Here is a 14881-nt window from a genome sequence, read left to right as displayed (position 1 = left end):
TTCAAAGTCGGATATCCATTGACGAGCCTCTGCTATTCAAGTTGAGGCCGCGTCGACATGCCTGATTCTTCGTTACCAAGTGACTTATACGCCACCTTGTTGCAAAGGGTAGTCTGGTTAGCCTTCATGAACTACACCACAGTCATCATCAAAAGCGAAGACGTTTCACAGAGATACTGTGCGTTGTCACGGCGAGACGAGGAACAGAAAGCCCATCTCGTACCTGCCATGAGCAGCGTTGTCCAGCATTCGGAACGATTGTCATATGACCCGCAACCGCCCCGGAATCCGCCCGTAGGAGGACCCCAGCCGGCTCCGTTGTGTCGCACGGAGGATTACTGTGGGAACACGGGAAGATCATGCCGGATCTTGACAAAATGTCAGTGTTTGCAGATAAGGCAGGAGGAACCAACCAACCCATGCACATCTTCCAGGCCCATGGCCTCGCTTTGCCCAGCGCAAATTAAACAAGACCCATACGGGATATCATCATCGCGCAATGATGGGCGAGGCGTTTTCATTGCAAGTACTTCGTACGTCGTATCTGTTTCCGACCGAGGTTCACAGAAACGAGCTCTAGGCCTCTATTAGTGGCCTTAACGTTCATTCGCAGGCACATGCTTCCTTCTCTAAGTACCTTATTATCAAAAAAAGTTAATTCTTTCTAAGTTATAAGTATAAGAATATAGTTTTAATAAAATAATATAGTACTTATTTAGTATTTAAATTAAAATACTTTTTTAAACTTATTATAAAAAAAATAACTATATTATTAACTACTTATTATTAAAGTTTATAAATAATATTATAGTTTTAATTATAATAATTTTACTTATAATAAGTAAAAAGTTTAATTATAAGTCCTTTAAAAACCTCTAATTAAGAATTATAAAAGCTTTTAAATTAAGTTAAAATACTTATTAAAATATTAATAACTAAACTAATTTTATAATAACGATTTTAATAAAAGACTTAATAAATAATACTAAAATCCTTATTAATATTAAATACGATTTATAAAGTATAATAACGTAATTATAAAGTATTATTAATATATCTTATATTAAAAAGAGTATTATTAATATTAATAAAATAAATAAAACCGTATTAATATAACGCTTTAACTTTTTTTATAGCTCGAGGATAATTATTTTAAATAGTATTAAAAGTTTATTAAAAAGCTTTTTTAAGTACTTTAATATATTTATTACTATTTTTATAATAATAAAACTTTTAATACTTATATATAAAAATAGGTTATTTATTTTTAAATAATAATACTAGCTTATTAATAAGCTATTAAAACTATAATTCTAGCGATTTTTTAATAAAAAAAAAGTAAAATAGAGAAAAGGATAGGTAAGAAAAGGGTTAAGGTTAAATAGTGCGGAATTCGAGGGTAGGGTAGCGTCTATATATACTGCGGCAATCCTCTAGTAATACAAAACGATAGAGTTAAACAGTAATGCTTCCTTCTCTACAAACATCCATTACCCGGAACCATTGAGAGTTTCCCTCTAATTTCAAATTTCCCAATTCCATGTTAACCCCCCCATGTCAAATGTTTGATGATCCCGCAACGGTAATCATCAGCATTAAATTCACTAATACTAATTTTCTGGAGGGGTCGCCGTTTTAGTGTACAGGTTTTGGGGTCCGAAAAAGAAGTTAGTCGCCGGTGCTCCCCCGGCGCCCGTTGTAACCCCCCGCAATCCTCCCCTTCATTTCGTTGAAACGCTTCTTTTCTTTCCGTTGGAAACGGTTATCACAAAACGGCGTGTTGAATACTCTGTCCGCACTCTGCAGTGTAAGTACCTTTGCACTAAGGTCAGATCCATGTCCAAGGGGACCAAGACGATCTCGCCTTGTTTCAATGTTTTCTTCACCTTGCGCCACGGATGTAGGAAACATCTACACAGAGAACACTGGGAAGTTAAAACATTCAATGTTCACAATCAATTGCAAGTGCAGCAGGATGTCTACTCGCGCCATTGCCTCAGGCAGTAGCATTCAGAAATAACGCATCCTTCCCCGCTCTGGACAGCTGCTCGTCTCCCTCGCGATGCGAAGTTTGGAAAGAACCCTACTCCCCTCCCATTGTGTCGTTGGGCACAACTTAATGATCACGACCAGAGCAACGCATCCGCGGCGTAGCCCGCGCACACGGCCGTGAGTAAGCCCGGACACTCCGATCCGCTGACCGGTGGCTGTGCGGCCGGAAGGCCCCTCCGGTAGACTGTAGGTGACGACGACGGCCGCGTCGCCCCCAATGTGCAATTGGTAATCTTGGTCTTGGCCTCTTTCTTCCTCCCTCAACCTCCCTCTAGCTGTTGGCCGTCTGAGAGACGCCAAGTTCGACCCCGCCAGTTCATGGCTAGAACGGCGTGAAAAGGCTCAGGTATACAATCAGAAAACGCACCAGTGGTGGATTGGAAAGTATCTTGGTGGTTGTGTGCTTAATCCCTCTCTCATCGTTATCGTGGTCACCGAAGAAGACGAAGCCAGCGTGCTTGGTACACAGAGAAGACTAATCTCCTTATTGAAGTTGCCGTATCCACTAGATACATAGAAGATAGGCTGTGAAGGCAATTCGATCAACTTGAGCCTTGATCTTCAAGACCTTGTCCTTGGGTTGAGTGTCTTCTGATGGCAGGCAAGTATGGATTGCGCTCTTGCGGCGTCAGCTCTTCCTAATGGCTTGTACCCTGTTTTGCGATCTCTAGGACTGGGACGTAATACTCTCATACCTAGGGAGCGCCTGTGACCAATAAAGGTATGAATACTCACTAGATAGAGAAGGGGGTTAGACGGGCATGTCTGGTTTACTTGTGGTTTTCCACGACGATGAGCTCTATGAGGTTACTGAGACGGTCAAATAGCAGAAACATATCGCTGAGAGATGCCACGACCGCCACGACCGCCCTTATCGTTCTTCATTTTGTCAAGTGAATCACTCTGCCCTGGCTTGTTCTTTCTTGGGAAGAATGTCGTGACGTGTAGAGGATAGTATTCAACCTCCTAATAATACAAATTCTTGCACTTTGGACGGTGCAATACAACAGTGGAGTTGAAAGACTGCAGTCCACAGGATGAGTAGCCACCCTTTTCGACGTCGATTTTCGACTTCGTAGGGTGGATCGAGATTCATATTGAACCCGCCACCAACTATAGAATATCAGCATAGGGATGAGGTTCTCCATCATGGGTTTTGGCTAATCACACCCGTTTACACGATGAATCTCTCATCACTAGCTCTACTTGACTCGGTCGACTTATAATTAGGCAGCCATGTAGGAAAATAATTACGAACGCAAACACAGCTTTGCAATGTGATTGCCCAATCCATATCAGTCCACAGAAGCTCAGCCACCATCAAACACGCACCTTCACAGTACAAGGGACGAATCAACTTGGCTTCACTTCCACTGGGCGGGAACCAACGACTTGGCATCGTCGCAACCGTCGCGATACGCTGACAAGTGGTATCTGACGATGCTGGCTACGGCATTTACCTCGGGCTGGCCCGCCAAAGTCTAAAATGGGAGCTGAGGGACTAGGGAGACCGCGGCACCGAAGACGGCAGACAGCAAAAAGGCTAATGGGCTTTTGAGGGGGAAAGGGAGCTGACGGACGCCCGCAAATCCGTAGATACTGGACAGAGAGAGGGGAAAGAAAAGGGCTCGGTCTAGAATGGCAACAGTGAGGTGCGGCAAAGAGGGTGTGGTGTTGAGTTCGGATTGATTTGAGTTTGGGGAACAACATCGGATTATCGTCATTGACGGGAAGTCAGGTATACTCCAGTGCTGGACAGTAGATTTTTGGGGACACAGCTTGGCCACTTGGAGACGGCGGTATCATGTGACGATCAAACAGCAATGCAAGGCCACTTGCCTCGGTCAGCGAAGCGAGTTGAAGAGTGTAAAGTAAGGTAAGGCCTTCCATCTGCATCGCTAGAAAACGGGCAGATGGGATGGGATGGGATCGGATACCCATAGATCTCTCTTTTTTCTTGTTCCTAGGATATTCAAGCGAGGGCGCGTCATTCTTAGAGGAGGCGGAGACCTAGAGGAAGCCCATTGGATTACATAGGCGCGAGAAAGGCGAATAGCAGCGACGGGTGAACTTGTTGTGGCCGCAGCAGGTTTTCTGGCAACGGATGAGGCGATTCAGCCTCAATGGCGGGGAACAAGGCCGCTCGGGTCGGTGTGTGGCGTCGGCGGGGAAAGAGCCGGGTCCGGGTTGGTGGCTTTTTTCTCGGTGAAGGCAGATTCCGCGCATAAGGTCAGGGTTCTCGAGGGCCTGACAGAGGCGAGGTTTTGGGCGCTGGGGTTTGTGAAGTTCCGCGGATTGTGTTTGAGACAATGAGTGCCAATGGTGGGAATTGTTTGAATGGCGAATGCTCGAATCCGAGAAGAACAGACCGAGGAGTGAGGCTGAGCAATCTTGAAGTGGAGACGCAACGGGAAGGCATGCAGGCACATTGGCGCACGACAGGTTGGAGGCCGTGATCCGTGGAGGCGTCGTCACCTTGGGGCAGGTGTGGCGTCGGTACGTCTTCTCTTTCCAGTTCTCTCTCTCACTGCGTATATTTTTTAATTTTATTTTTGGAGACACACGCAAAGGTTAAGCCCCCGCAATGGACCTGACTTCTAAGATGCGCATGTCTGTAGAGATACGTACCTCCGAGGTACCTTTCGGAGCAGTTGCCCATGGCCCATGCTTGAGTCTGAGGTGACACGGTGAGTGGTCGTTGATGAGGAAGGAGGGCTCCACAGCGTTTGACCCCTGGTCATCAAAGGGAAAGCGCCGGTTACCCTGTCAATGGGCTTCGGAAGATGGCCCCCTCTATGAGGTGCGTGGGTGCGTAGAATTAAACAACGGATCCTAGCAGCACATGCAACCACGGGAACGCGACACATCGAATGGGCGACGAACGGCTGTTGCGGCACTTGCTGATTGCTTGGAATCTCTGGCGATCGTCGCGGGTACCTTGCGCGGCGCAGCGAACAGGACTGCGCTCGGGAGAAGGAGGGAGAGAAGAAGGAAGGAAGGAAGGCAAGAGGGCTCCGACTTGCATGTCGAGGGTGGAAGGTGTCACGATCCAGTATGTTCTTACTGAGCCTTTGGATTCGGAATCGATTCGGGTTCATACTCAGACCATGCAGACACACCGTATAAGAGAGAATACGAAAGCTTGTTGAAAGTGATACTAACGTCTGGCAGATGAACGGACAGAAAGGCCGGGCGGGAAATCGGACAGGTGGACAGACATTTTGACGGCTTGCCATGCCATGCAGCACCTGCACTAGACAGCAGTATGATGTATCCGTAAATTAGGGACAGACTTTCACGTCACTTTCATGTAAAAAAAAAGCTGCAGTCGTCTCTGGCGTGGCCATCCCATCCATACATTCGCTCGACAATGCCGGCCTGGCTTCTTTTTTGCTTCAGGGACCCAATCATGGCTCGTACTCAGTCGCATCCGTCACACCCAAACCTGGAAAGCCAGGACCCCCCATCGCCATGGTGTTACTGTTGGTTGCCCCCCTCTCCGAAATGGAAGCCTCCCCGCCAGCCCGCTAAGCTCGTCACACGCACCACCAGTCCACAGTCCACCACCACCACCATCTCTCACAAATTTTTGGGTTGCTGGCATCCGCAGGCTTTGAGAGCCGAAGGGGGACCCTGACAATGTCCACCCGTGAGGCCCGCGGCGACGTCACCCGCCCCCCAATTGCTCCGATGATGGAAGGCCACAAATCACTGTCCGCACCTTGAGAAATCTTCTCGAAGCTCTTGATCAGGTACAAGGAAGTGGGAGGCGTTGGAATATGCACATCCTCTCAAGCACACCAAGTAAGGTAGGTACTTGAGGCAAGGTAATCTGGCACTAAGCCGATATCAAGAGTACAGAAGCGAAAGGCGCCGCGCCACACTTGAAACGCGACAACTCAACCTCCATTTTGGATGGCGCAAACTAAGAGGTACCTACCACTGTACAGTATCCGTAAGATACCTCAGCTGCGGATCCTTCCTCCAACTTGAATCCACACTGCCTTACCGATACCGCGTAATTATGTATGGAGCACGCAGTATGAGATCTACTGGAGCAAAGCAAAAAGGCTGACTGCACTGGCACAGCTCCACGCCTGTTTTGTCTTGCTGCTAGCTGGCTGGCTGACTGCTGGTGTTGCTGCTGCTGCTGCTGCTGCTGCTGCGCAACGGTGGTAAACGGGTACTTTCCCTTTCAAAGCCTCCACAACTTGTTTGCGACTGGCAACTGCGCACTTGCGGTCGCTCCTTCAACCATCGCTACCCCTGTCCATAGGTACACAGTCGTGACAGTAAGGTACTCCTCCTCCCGCTTCCCAAGTAAAAAAAGTCCCATCCCATCAACACAACCCCCCCGGGTCCCATCCTGGTCATCCTGCGTCCTGCCCTGCCTCCCGCAGACAATCTGCTACGGCTCAATCAGCTTGAAACCGTGCCTTCCCAGGTTTCTCGAGAGACGTCCTCCTTGACCTCTCCCACCTTTCAACGTTTCGACCGAATACATCCCTTCTTCTCCTCCTCTCCCTCACCTCCCTCACAAGTAACATATTCACTCCTCCCACAGGACCACAGCAGGACCACAGGTACCCCCTTGGATCTCTCCCGTCCACAACCCCGAAACCCGTCAGGCGCATTGAGTTGAGCACCGACCCGCGCGGCCATACCGCATTCCTCACCACAGCCCTCACTGCCCTCCTCGAGCTGTGCAACCCTACCGGCAACCTCCTTGAACAGCCTGCCCTGCCCTGCCTGGGATTGGAAGGCCAGAAAGCACGAGCAAAACCTTGCGCACCTCACCCACCACAACTGTACCTCAGTACCTTACCTCACGGGGAAGCAGGAGCAAGAAAGAAAGAAGAATAGGGGCTCAGCTTACCTGAAAGTTGGACTGCCGACAGAGACCGATCCGACGACTCTGAGAGAGAGAAGGTGCGACTGTCTTGCTGCGCGACTGCAACTCTGCGACTCGACTCTCTGAGAAGCGCCGAACAGTCTCAACTTTCCCATCCTATCCACTTTCCACCTCGACATCTCCTTCCTCTCTCCCCCGCGACACCACTCTCTACCTCCAGCGCCCACCTCAATCTACCTAACGCCTACGGATACAACGTCTCTGACTGGCCAAGATCCAAGTCTGCACAGCACGGCGCATCCGCAGCACTGCCAACAACGCCGCCGGCCTCCCAAGAAGCAGCATCCCGCTCTCCCCGAGGGACGCGAATCGTCTTTCCCGATCCATAGTCATATCCACCCACGGACTCTCCTGGCCACAAACATCAGACACTGGTTCCTGTGATTGACCCCCCGTACCATCGCAACCATGTCGTATAATCGTTTAGGCAAGTAACTTGGTCCCCTTCTGATATTGACCCTTGGCGTCATTCATCCCACATCTTCCTCTCCCTCCCGCACAAAGCCCAAGACCTGATTTGTCCCCAACAATCCCCTACTACCCCATGTATGGTCTACGGTCAAATCATCTCGTCATCCGTCCCTGACCGCACTGCCTTTGTCAAAGAGCTTGCTTGTCCGGCGCATACTATCCGTACATCGACGAAGTACGAATACGCACCTTCCGTGGCGCAAGCTTCTTTTCCTCTTCTACAACTACCTCCTTCTTGCCTCCCTAGCATCCTACTTCCGATTTACGGCAACTTCTTTGTGTAGACGGCCAACCTAACCTTCTCTTCCTGTAGACGACGATTACTACAACGACCGGATGGACCCCCGGTACCATCGTACGCCTTCGCCAGGCCAGCCGGCTCAGCATGGCTATCAACTAGAGGACAACCCATTCAACAACCAGGCACAGCAAGGATACCACCAGCCTCCCCCTCAACATGTCGACGACCCGTATGGACGCCCTAGTCCTCATTCTCAGCTTGATATTCCCATGGCACCTGGCCGCTACGGCACTCCCAGCGATCAATTACAACTGAACGCAGCAGTAAGCAATGCCCAAGATCCTTGATATCGAACTGGACTAACAGACATTCGCACATAGCACTCTGTTAGCAACTTGAGCGGTTACGATACACCAGTCAACCATGGCGACTACGGTGTCAACCCGGAAGCGCATCATGACGCCTACTACAACCAGTCTTACGAGCCTTCACCACACGATCCTGCACACCCTTACGATCAACCTACCGGATACAACGAGTATGACGACAACAGGCCAATGCTGCCTCACCAGGACACTATGACCACCGATGGAGGATACCAGGACAACCCGACCCCACAGCCAGCTGGAGGAGGCATCAAGAGGTGGAAGACCGTGAAGCAGGTCCTGCTATACCGCGGGAACTTGGTTCTCGACTGCCCTGTGCCCCCAAGGCTGCTTAACCAGCTTCCCCACGGTGAGCGTGACGAGTTCACACACATGCGCTATTCCGCCGCCACTTGCGATCCCAACTTCTTCTACGACGACAACTTCACACTTAGACAGAGGCTTTTCTCCAAGCCGAGACATACGGAGCTTTTCATCGTTGTCACCATGTACAATGAAGACGAGATCTTGTTCGCCCGGACAATGATTGGTGTCTTGAAGAACGTCGAGTACATGTGCAGTCGGAAAGAGAGCAAGACCTGGGGCAAGGACGCCTGGAAGAAGATTGTTGTCTGTGTCGTCAGCGACGGTCGTGGCAAGATCAACCCCAGAACGCGAGCGCTGCTGGCTGGTATGGGTGTCTACCAGGAGGGTATTGCGAAGCAACAGGTCAACGGCAAGGATGTCACGGCCCATATTTACGAATACACCTCTCAAGTCGGCATGACGATCAAGAACGACGTCGTCACCCTGGTCCCCAAGCAGCAGCCTGTTCAGATGCTGTTCTGCTTGAAGGAGAAGAACTCGAAGAAGATCAACTCCCACAGATGGTTCTTCCAGGCGTTCGGCCGCGTTCTTGACCCCAACATCTGTGTTCTCATTGATGCTGGTACCAAGCCCGGTGGAAACTCCATTTACCACCTTTGGAAGGCATTCGACCTGGAGCCCATGTGCGCCGGCGCTTGTGGTGAAATCAAGGCCATGTTGGGTACGTTTGATGAAATAATTTGCTTCCAGTTTCAACATCTCTAACTGACGGTTTCTAGGCACGGGCGGCAAGCACCTCCTCAACCCCTTGGTGGCGACCCAGAATTTCGAGTACAAGATGAGCAACATTCTCGACAAGCCCTTGGAATCCGCCTTTGGCTTCATTTCCGTGTTGCCTGGTGCCTTCTCAGCTTACCGCTACGTTGCGTTGCAGAACGACAAGAATGGTCAGGGTCCACTGGAGAAGTACTTTGCTGGTGAGAAGCTTGAGGGTGCCGGCGCTGGTATCTTCACATCCAACATGTACCTCGCCGAAGACCGTATTCTCTGCTTCGAGCTTGTCACAAAGAGAAACTGCCACTGGATTCTGCAGTACGTTAAGTCTGCTACCGGCGAGACGGACGTGCCCGACACTGTCACGGAGCTTGTCCTCCAACGTCGTCGTTGGTTGAACGGTTCCTTCTTCGCTGCTATCTACGCCATCGCCCACTTCTACGAATTCTTCCGGTCTGATCACTCTATCCTGCGAAAGCTCATGTTCTTCATCGAATTCGTCTTCAACACGATTAACATGATTTTCGCATGGTTCGCCATTGGTAACTTCTTCCTGGTCTTTAAGATTCTTACGACGAGTTTGGGCGAGGACAACTTGCTTGGTAGGACTGGCGAGATCCTCGGCGTCGTCTTCACTTGGCTCTACGGAATTTCACTCATGACCTGTTTCGTTCTCTCCATGGGTAATCGTCCAGCCGGTTCCGGTGCTTACTACATCACGATGGTTTACTTCTGGGCGCTTATAATGATGTGAGTATATTCTGAGTGACTATACGATAGCAAGCTTACTAACATCTCCATAGCTACCTGTTGTTTGCCGCTGTGTTCATTGCTGTCAAGGCTATTATCGCTGATGTCAACGATTCGAACGGCTTCAACGTAAGCGATCTCTTCAAGAACCCGGTCTTCTACACCCTCATCATTTCCGTCATGTCGACTTACGGTATTTGGTTGATCGCCTCGCTGCTCATGTTTGACCCCTGGCACATGATCACCTCCTTCGCGCAGTACATGCTTCTGACGCCCACCTACACCAACATTCTCAACGTCTACGCATTCTGCAACACTCACGATATTTCGTGGGGTACAAAGGGTGACGATGGCGCCGAGAAGCTGCCTACCGTCAGCACCAAGGATGGTTCAGGAAAGACCGATCTTCCCGATGAGGCTGATCTCAACGCCCAATACGAGCGCGAGCTCAAGGTCTTTAGCGCCAAGTTCGTTCAGGAAGTTAAGCCCCCAACGGACTCGCAAAAGGCTGAGGCTCAAATGGACTACTACCGTGGTGTCCGTTCTGTCGTAGTGTTGGCTTGGATGATTTCCAACTTTGGCCTCGCTGCCGTCGTCCTTAGTGCCGCTGGCCTGGAGAGGATAAGTCCTACCGCCAGTACCACTGATGATACGGACGGCCGTGCCAACATTTACATGTCGGTCGTGTTGTGGTCAGTGGCGGGTCTTTCGTCTTTCAAGTTCATCGGCGCGATGTGGTTCCTCGTCGTCCGCATGTTCAGAGGTGTATGATTGCTGGTGGTTACGAGCATTATGTGTAGCGGGGATGATTGGTTTTCTGACGACTTTTGGTTTCGTGAGCATTATACCCACCCCTTTCTTTTGGAGAAGAGGGTTATGTGGATGGCGAACACGACTTTGGAGAAGAGTGTCCGAACTCCTCCATCATGTTTTGAGTACGATCACGGGGTTGGATGTAACTCTAATGACTTTGCTTTTTTATTTAACTGCTATGCGCTTCTGTACTTGCTCAACCCTATCTTTCCTCTCTCGTCCTGCCTTTACCCGCACCCGCCATCTCTCGTTGCGTTTCGGATTCTCTAGTATCACCATGGGCCCGTCTTCGTTGGAGTTTCTTTTCGTTCTCATTCTTCTGCATGTCTCTCGAGGTTCTACATCGTCTCACCACCCTTGATGGGTGACAGCGGTGGCAGTGAACCTTGATGGGGCGCCTCTTGGCGGGGTAGCGGAGTGCGACGTGGCTTAGAGAGGCGGGTTGAGATAGACGAGGGCAAGTTTGCTGAGAAAATGATGACGAGACAATAAACAAGACTTTTATCTGATGTGAGCATGCGCAACGGATGTGCAATGATTCGGTGAATACGAAGGCTGTGATTGCATGCATGCTTAAAGTTGACAACGTTGTTTTCAGAAGTCTGAGTGAAACATGTTGCTCTTCCTCCTTGATGTGGATGTTGTTCAGTCGCTTGTCCCCGGATCGTCTAAACGTTTCAAACTTTCATTGATTTCATGGGTGTAAGGCAGATGGGAATGGATGAGCTTCGATGCAGCAAAAAGAAGAAGAAAAAAGTCACTAGTCATGAGTGGATGATTGAACCAATTTGGGAATCGTATTTACTGCTTTTTTGGGGAAAAACCTCTCACACTTATATAGCCGCTGCGCGGCGAAGGACTGAGGGAACAAAGGGGGGGGGGGGGGGCGAGCAGACTTTCTGAATAGAGTGACTTTAAGTCCCAGGACAATGACCGCCGCTCTACGAGGCCACCTCCTTGCCAAGTCTCTCGAGCTCCTGCTTGATGAACTCGTCGGCGTTGAGAATCTCCGTGCTGCCGTATACCACTCTCCTCCTCGCGCGGTCGCCGCCCGTCCGCTCAACCCACTCCTGCAAGTTTCCGTACTCGTCCATGCTGCCGCCGCCGACGGTGAAGACCACGGCCTCGGAGAAGCCCTGGCGACGCTGGCCGAAGCTGGCGCCGGTGCCGGCTGCGGCTTGGCCGGGGAGACCGCCCGGTGCGGAGGAGCCGCCGGCGCCGGCGCGGATGGCGCTGGGCGGGGGCATGGTGCCGCGGGCGTTGGCGGAGCGGGGGTCAAAGTAAAGGTAGTTTTCCGTCTTTGCAATGGCGGAGCTGGCGGCTGTGGAGGGGTCCATGATGGACTCGACAATCTTTGTGATTGTCAGGTCGCGGTTGGCGGGGAGGAAGTTCTTGATGCCGCCGATGAGTGACTCAAAGTTTGAGGATAGGCCAGTAGGGACGCCACTTTCCTTCAAACGGTCGGTGAGGCGGTTGGAGATGGAGGAGAAGCGGCCAAAGATGTCTGATGAGCCGGCCTGGTTCGTCGTCGGGTTGGAAATCGTGGTGAGCTGGGTCATCTTCGTGGTGGCGCGGACTCTGTAAGAGCGGGTGGTCAGTACCAAAGAGTAGAGTAGAAAATACTAGCGATATGTCAGGAGGAACTTACTGTCGGATGTATGGCAGAGAGGTTGTGTCAGCGCCGCACTCTGTCAGAGCTTTCTCGAAGCCTTCCCACTCCGCCCGGCTGACGTCTTGTTCAGTGCTAAGATACCAGATGACGAACAATCTCAGCTTGTCAACCGGCTCATCGCCCTTTGCACTGTCCTTGATGAGCTCTAGTATTTGAGCCTTGGTCTGCTTCGCGGCACCCTCCTCGACTTGGAAGAAGTTGTCGAGTTGCCGGTTTTTTATGCCGGTCAGAAGTGCTGCCAAGATATTCATGTGCATATCGAGCACAGCCTTACGCTCGCGAAGTTCCGGCAGGAGGGTAATGGCCGCCTTTAGGTGTTGCGCGCTGGCGCTGGTATCATTCTGAAGGTCCTCCAGGTCTGTCACTCCCGTCTTCTTGGTGACTGCCGCCGCATCCTCCTTATACCTCGTCAACTCGGCGTCGATATCCTCGGCTACTTGAGGGAACGGCACAGCCGCATTCTTGGTCCAGAAAAAGTCGCTCGCCGTCAAGTCGTAAGCCTTCTTGGTGTTTCCCTTGGCAGGGTTGTTCTCGTCTATGGGTGTCTCTATCGTGATTCGGTTCAACTTCATATTCAAAACATCGTGGACCAGTGATTGGTAGGTCCAAGAATGGGAAAGCATGGGTATTAAATCAACGTTTCGGTCGAGAATGATAAGGACAGGTCGTGACTGTGGCGTTCCTGCCGACGCTGGGCGGGCGCTTGAAGAGAAGAGGTTTTCTTTGGAATTGAGAATGTGGTCGCGAAGCTTTCGATCAAGCTTGGCGGAGATCATTTCCGCGGCAGCGCCCTTGGGGCACCGGATGATGGGAATAACGCCCATGGTGACAATGACGCTGAAGAGGCCACTAACAATCCTGTCCACCACCCTGTCCAGCTCCTCGTCATTCGTCGTTGCGCTGTTCAGTGCCCAGTATGTGTGGTCTCGTTGCATACCCAGGTTGAAAAGATCTGGCTCGGCAACGATGAAGTTCAGATACTGATCCATGAGTCTGGCAATGTTGTCCGATGTGCCGGCGGTTATCGTTTGCTCCGCAAAGTCTTCAAGCAGCGGTCGAGGGATGGAGGATAAGAAGTTTAGGTATGCGGGAGTGTATAGGCCCTTTTGGAGATCGCTGGTGATGTGTTGGAGGTTTTGCGCCGTAGGTTCGAGGAGGTAGATGACGGGTACGTCAGGGATAGCATGTCTCGATGCTCCAATGTGCCTGGACTCACGTCAGTAGGATACCGGGCTCTTGAGGCAAGTAGCCTTACATGTGCATCGTGATTCCTAGCCCTCGCAGATCACTGACACGGAGAACACTGCTGATGACATCGCGGCCAAGGTCATCGAAAACCAGGACCTTCCACAAGGGCTCGCCATCCGAGGTGATGATTGCGCCTGTCGGACCAAGTGCGCCGCCGTTGGTCTGAGTGTTCTCGGTGTCGTTATCCGAGTAGGAGTCGTTCAGGCTGAGGAGCTTTTTTAAGGCGGCTTCAGGTCTAATTAGCTCCAAAGCTCTCTATAGAACATGGGCGCAATAGGTTATGCGACGTACAGATCTGGCGATCGCGCAGTGAGTGGCCCTTCGCTGCCATGACGATGGTGGGGGAGCTTTGCAGCTCTAGCTAGCTTGGGAGAGCTGGTGCCGCCGTAGGAGAGGTGTTGATGGGTTATACAAAATGAAGGCCAGACCTGGAGACTGCTACCAAACGTGTATGCTGCGCCTTTTCAATCAATCGTTCTCCGTGGTCGCGTTGTGCAATCGAGGTTGACGTCTTGCTGTTGCGACAGACAGAGGTACGTACACGGCTCCAGCATCGGTGTCCTCAAAGTGCCGTCTAGCCACATTTCCTGGATGATTCCGCTGACCTGCCCTGTGCTTGTGCTGGAGTGGATACCTTGGTACCTGCCTCGCACGATGTCATGGGACGGCAGTACTGAGCCTCCGTGATCCGACGGGCGGTGAGAGCCAGGTCAGCACCTAGGTACCTAGACACGCTAGAGCAGATTGGGCCGGCGAACTGAGTTGCGCAGCTGCCGACAGAGGCCTGTGGCTAAAAAGGTGCAGCGCGGAACTGGGAAGGCACGAGGGGCCTGTCCAGTCACAGCCAAGGCAAGTCAGGTCCGTCCGTGGCCCCTTCCGACTTGGAAAGTGTTGGCCCCTTCTGGCTCAGACCCACCTCGCAGTCAGTCATGCCTAAAAAGTGCGGCCACAAAGTGACCTTCCCGCCTCCCTTTGGACTGGCCACTGCGAAACAATGACCAGCTTTTCCTCCTCCGCAACGACAACTCATCCCGCTTCTTCCTCCTTCACCATCAGCACAAGTCATCGCCAACCGCACGGAAAATAATCGACAGGAAGACGCGTCGGAAAGGGCCTCTGGCGACAATTCTGAGCGACTCTGGATCTTTATTTTCCGGAACTTTTGAAGGCGGCACCGGGCATTTAACTTGCCTGTTTGATTGCCGCTTCTTAGATTTACGGCGATTGTTCCATTTCGTCCCCTTCTTTTTTGTGAC

General features: G+C 51.2%; 2 protein-coding genes across 2 annotated transcripts; one reads left to right on the top strand and one right to left on the bottom strand.

Moving 5' to 3' along the window:
* Positions 1–7771: 7771 nt before the first annotated feature.
* CABS01_05988 (chitin synthase I) lies at positions 7772–10663 on the top strand (the record flags this gene model as incomplete). Its single annotated transcript, XM_060539355.1, has 4 exons — positions 7772–7999; positions 8057–9089; positions 9148–9892; positions 9946–10663. The coding sequence occupies 4 exons, from the start codon at positions 7772–7774 to the stop codon at positions 10661–10663; spliced, it is 2724 nt and encodes a 907-aa protein (XP_060404750.1).
* Positions 10664–11646: 983 nt separating this feature from the next.
* Positions 11647–13956, bottom strand: CABS01_05987 (Sec1 family protein; the record flags this gene model as incomplete). Its single annotated transcript, XM_060539354.1, has 4 exons — positions 11647–12283; positions 12354–13583; positions 13633–13852; positions 13917–13956. 4 exons carry the CDS (start codon positions 13954–13956, stop codon positions 11647–11649), a joined length of 2127 nt encoding a protein of 708 aa, XP_060404749.1.
* Positions 13957–14881: the final 925 nt, after the last annotated feature.

The sequence above is a fragment of the Colletotrichum abscissum genome, assembly GCF_030869225.1.
Source record: "Colletotrichum abscissum strain IMI 504890 chromosome Unknown Scaffold_12.1, whole genome shotgun sequence".
Taxonomy (NCBI): domain Eukaryota; kingdom Fungi; phylum Ascomycota; class Sordariomycetes; order Glomerellales; family Glomerellaceae; genus Colletotrichum; species Colletotrichum abscissum.
The sequence above is the reverse complement of the archived record's forward strand: the minus strand, read 5'-3'. Positions and strand labels throughout refer to the sequence as shown.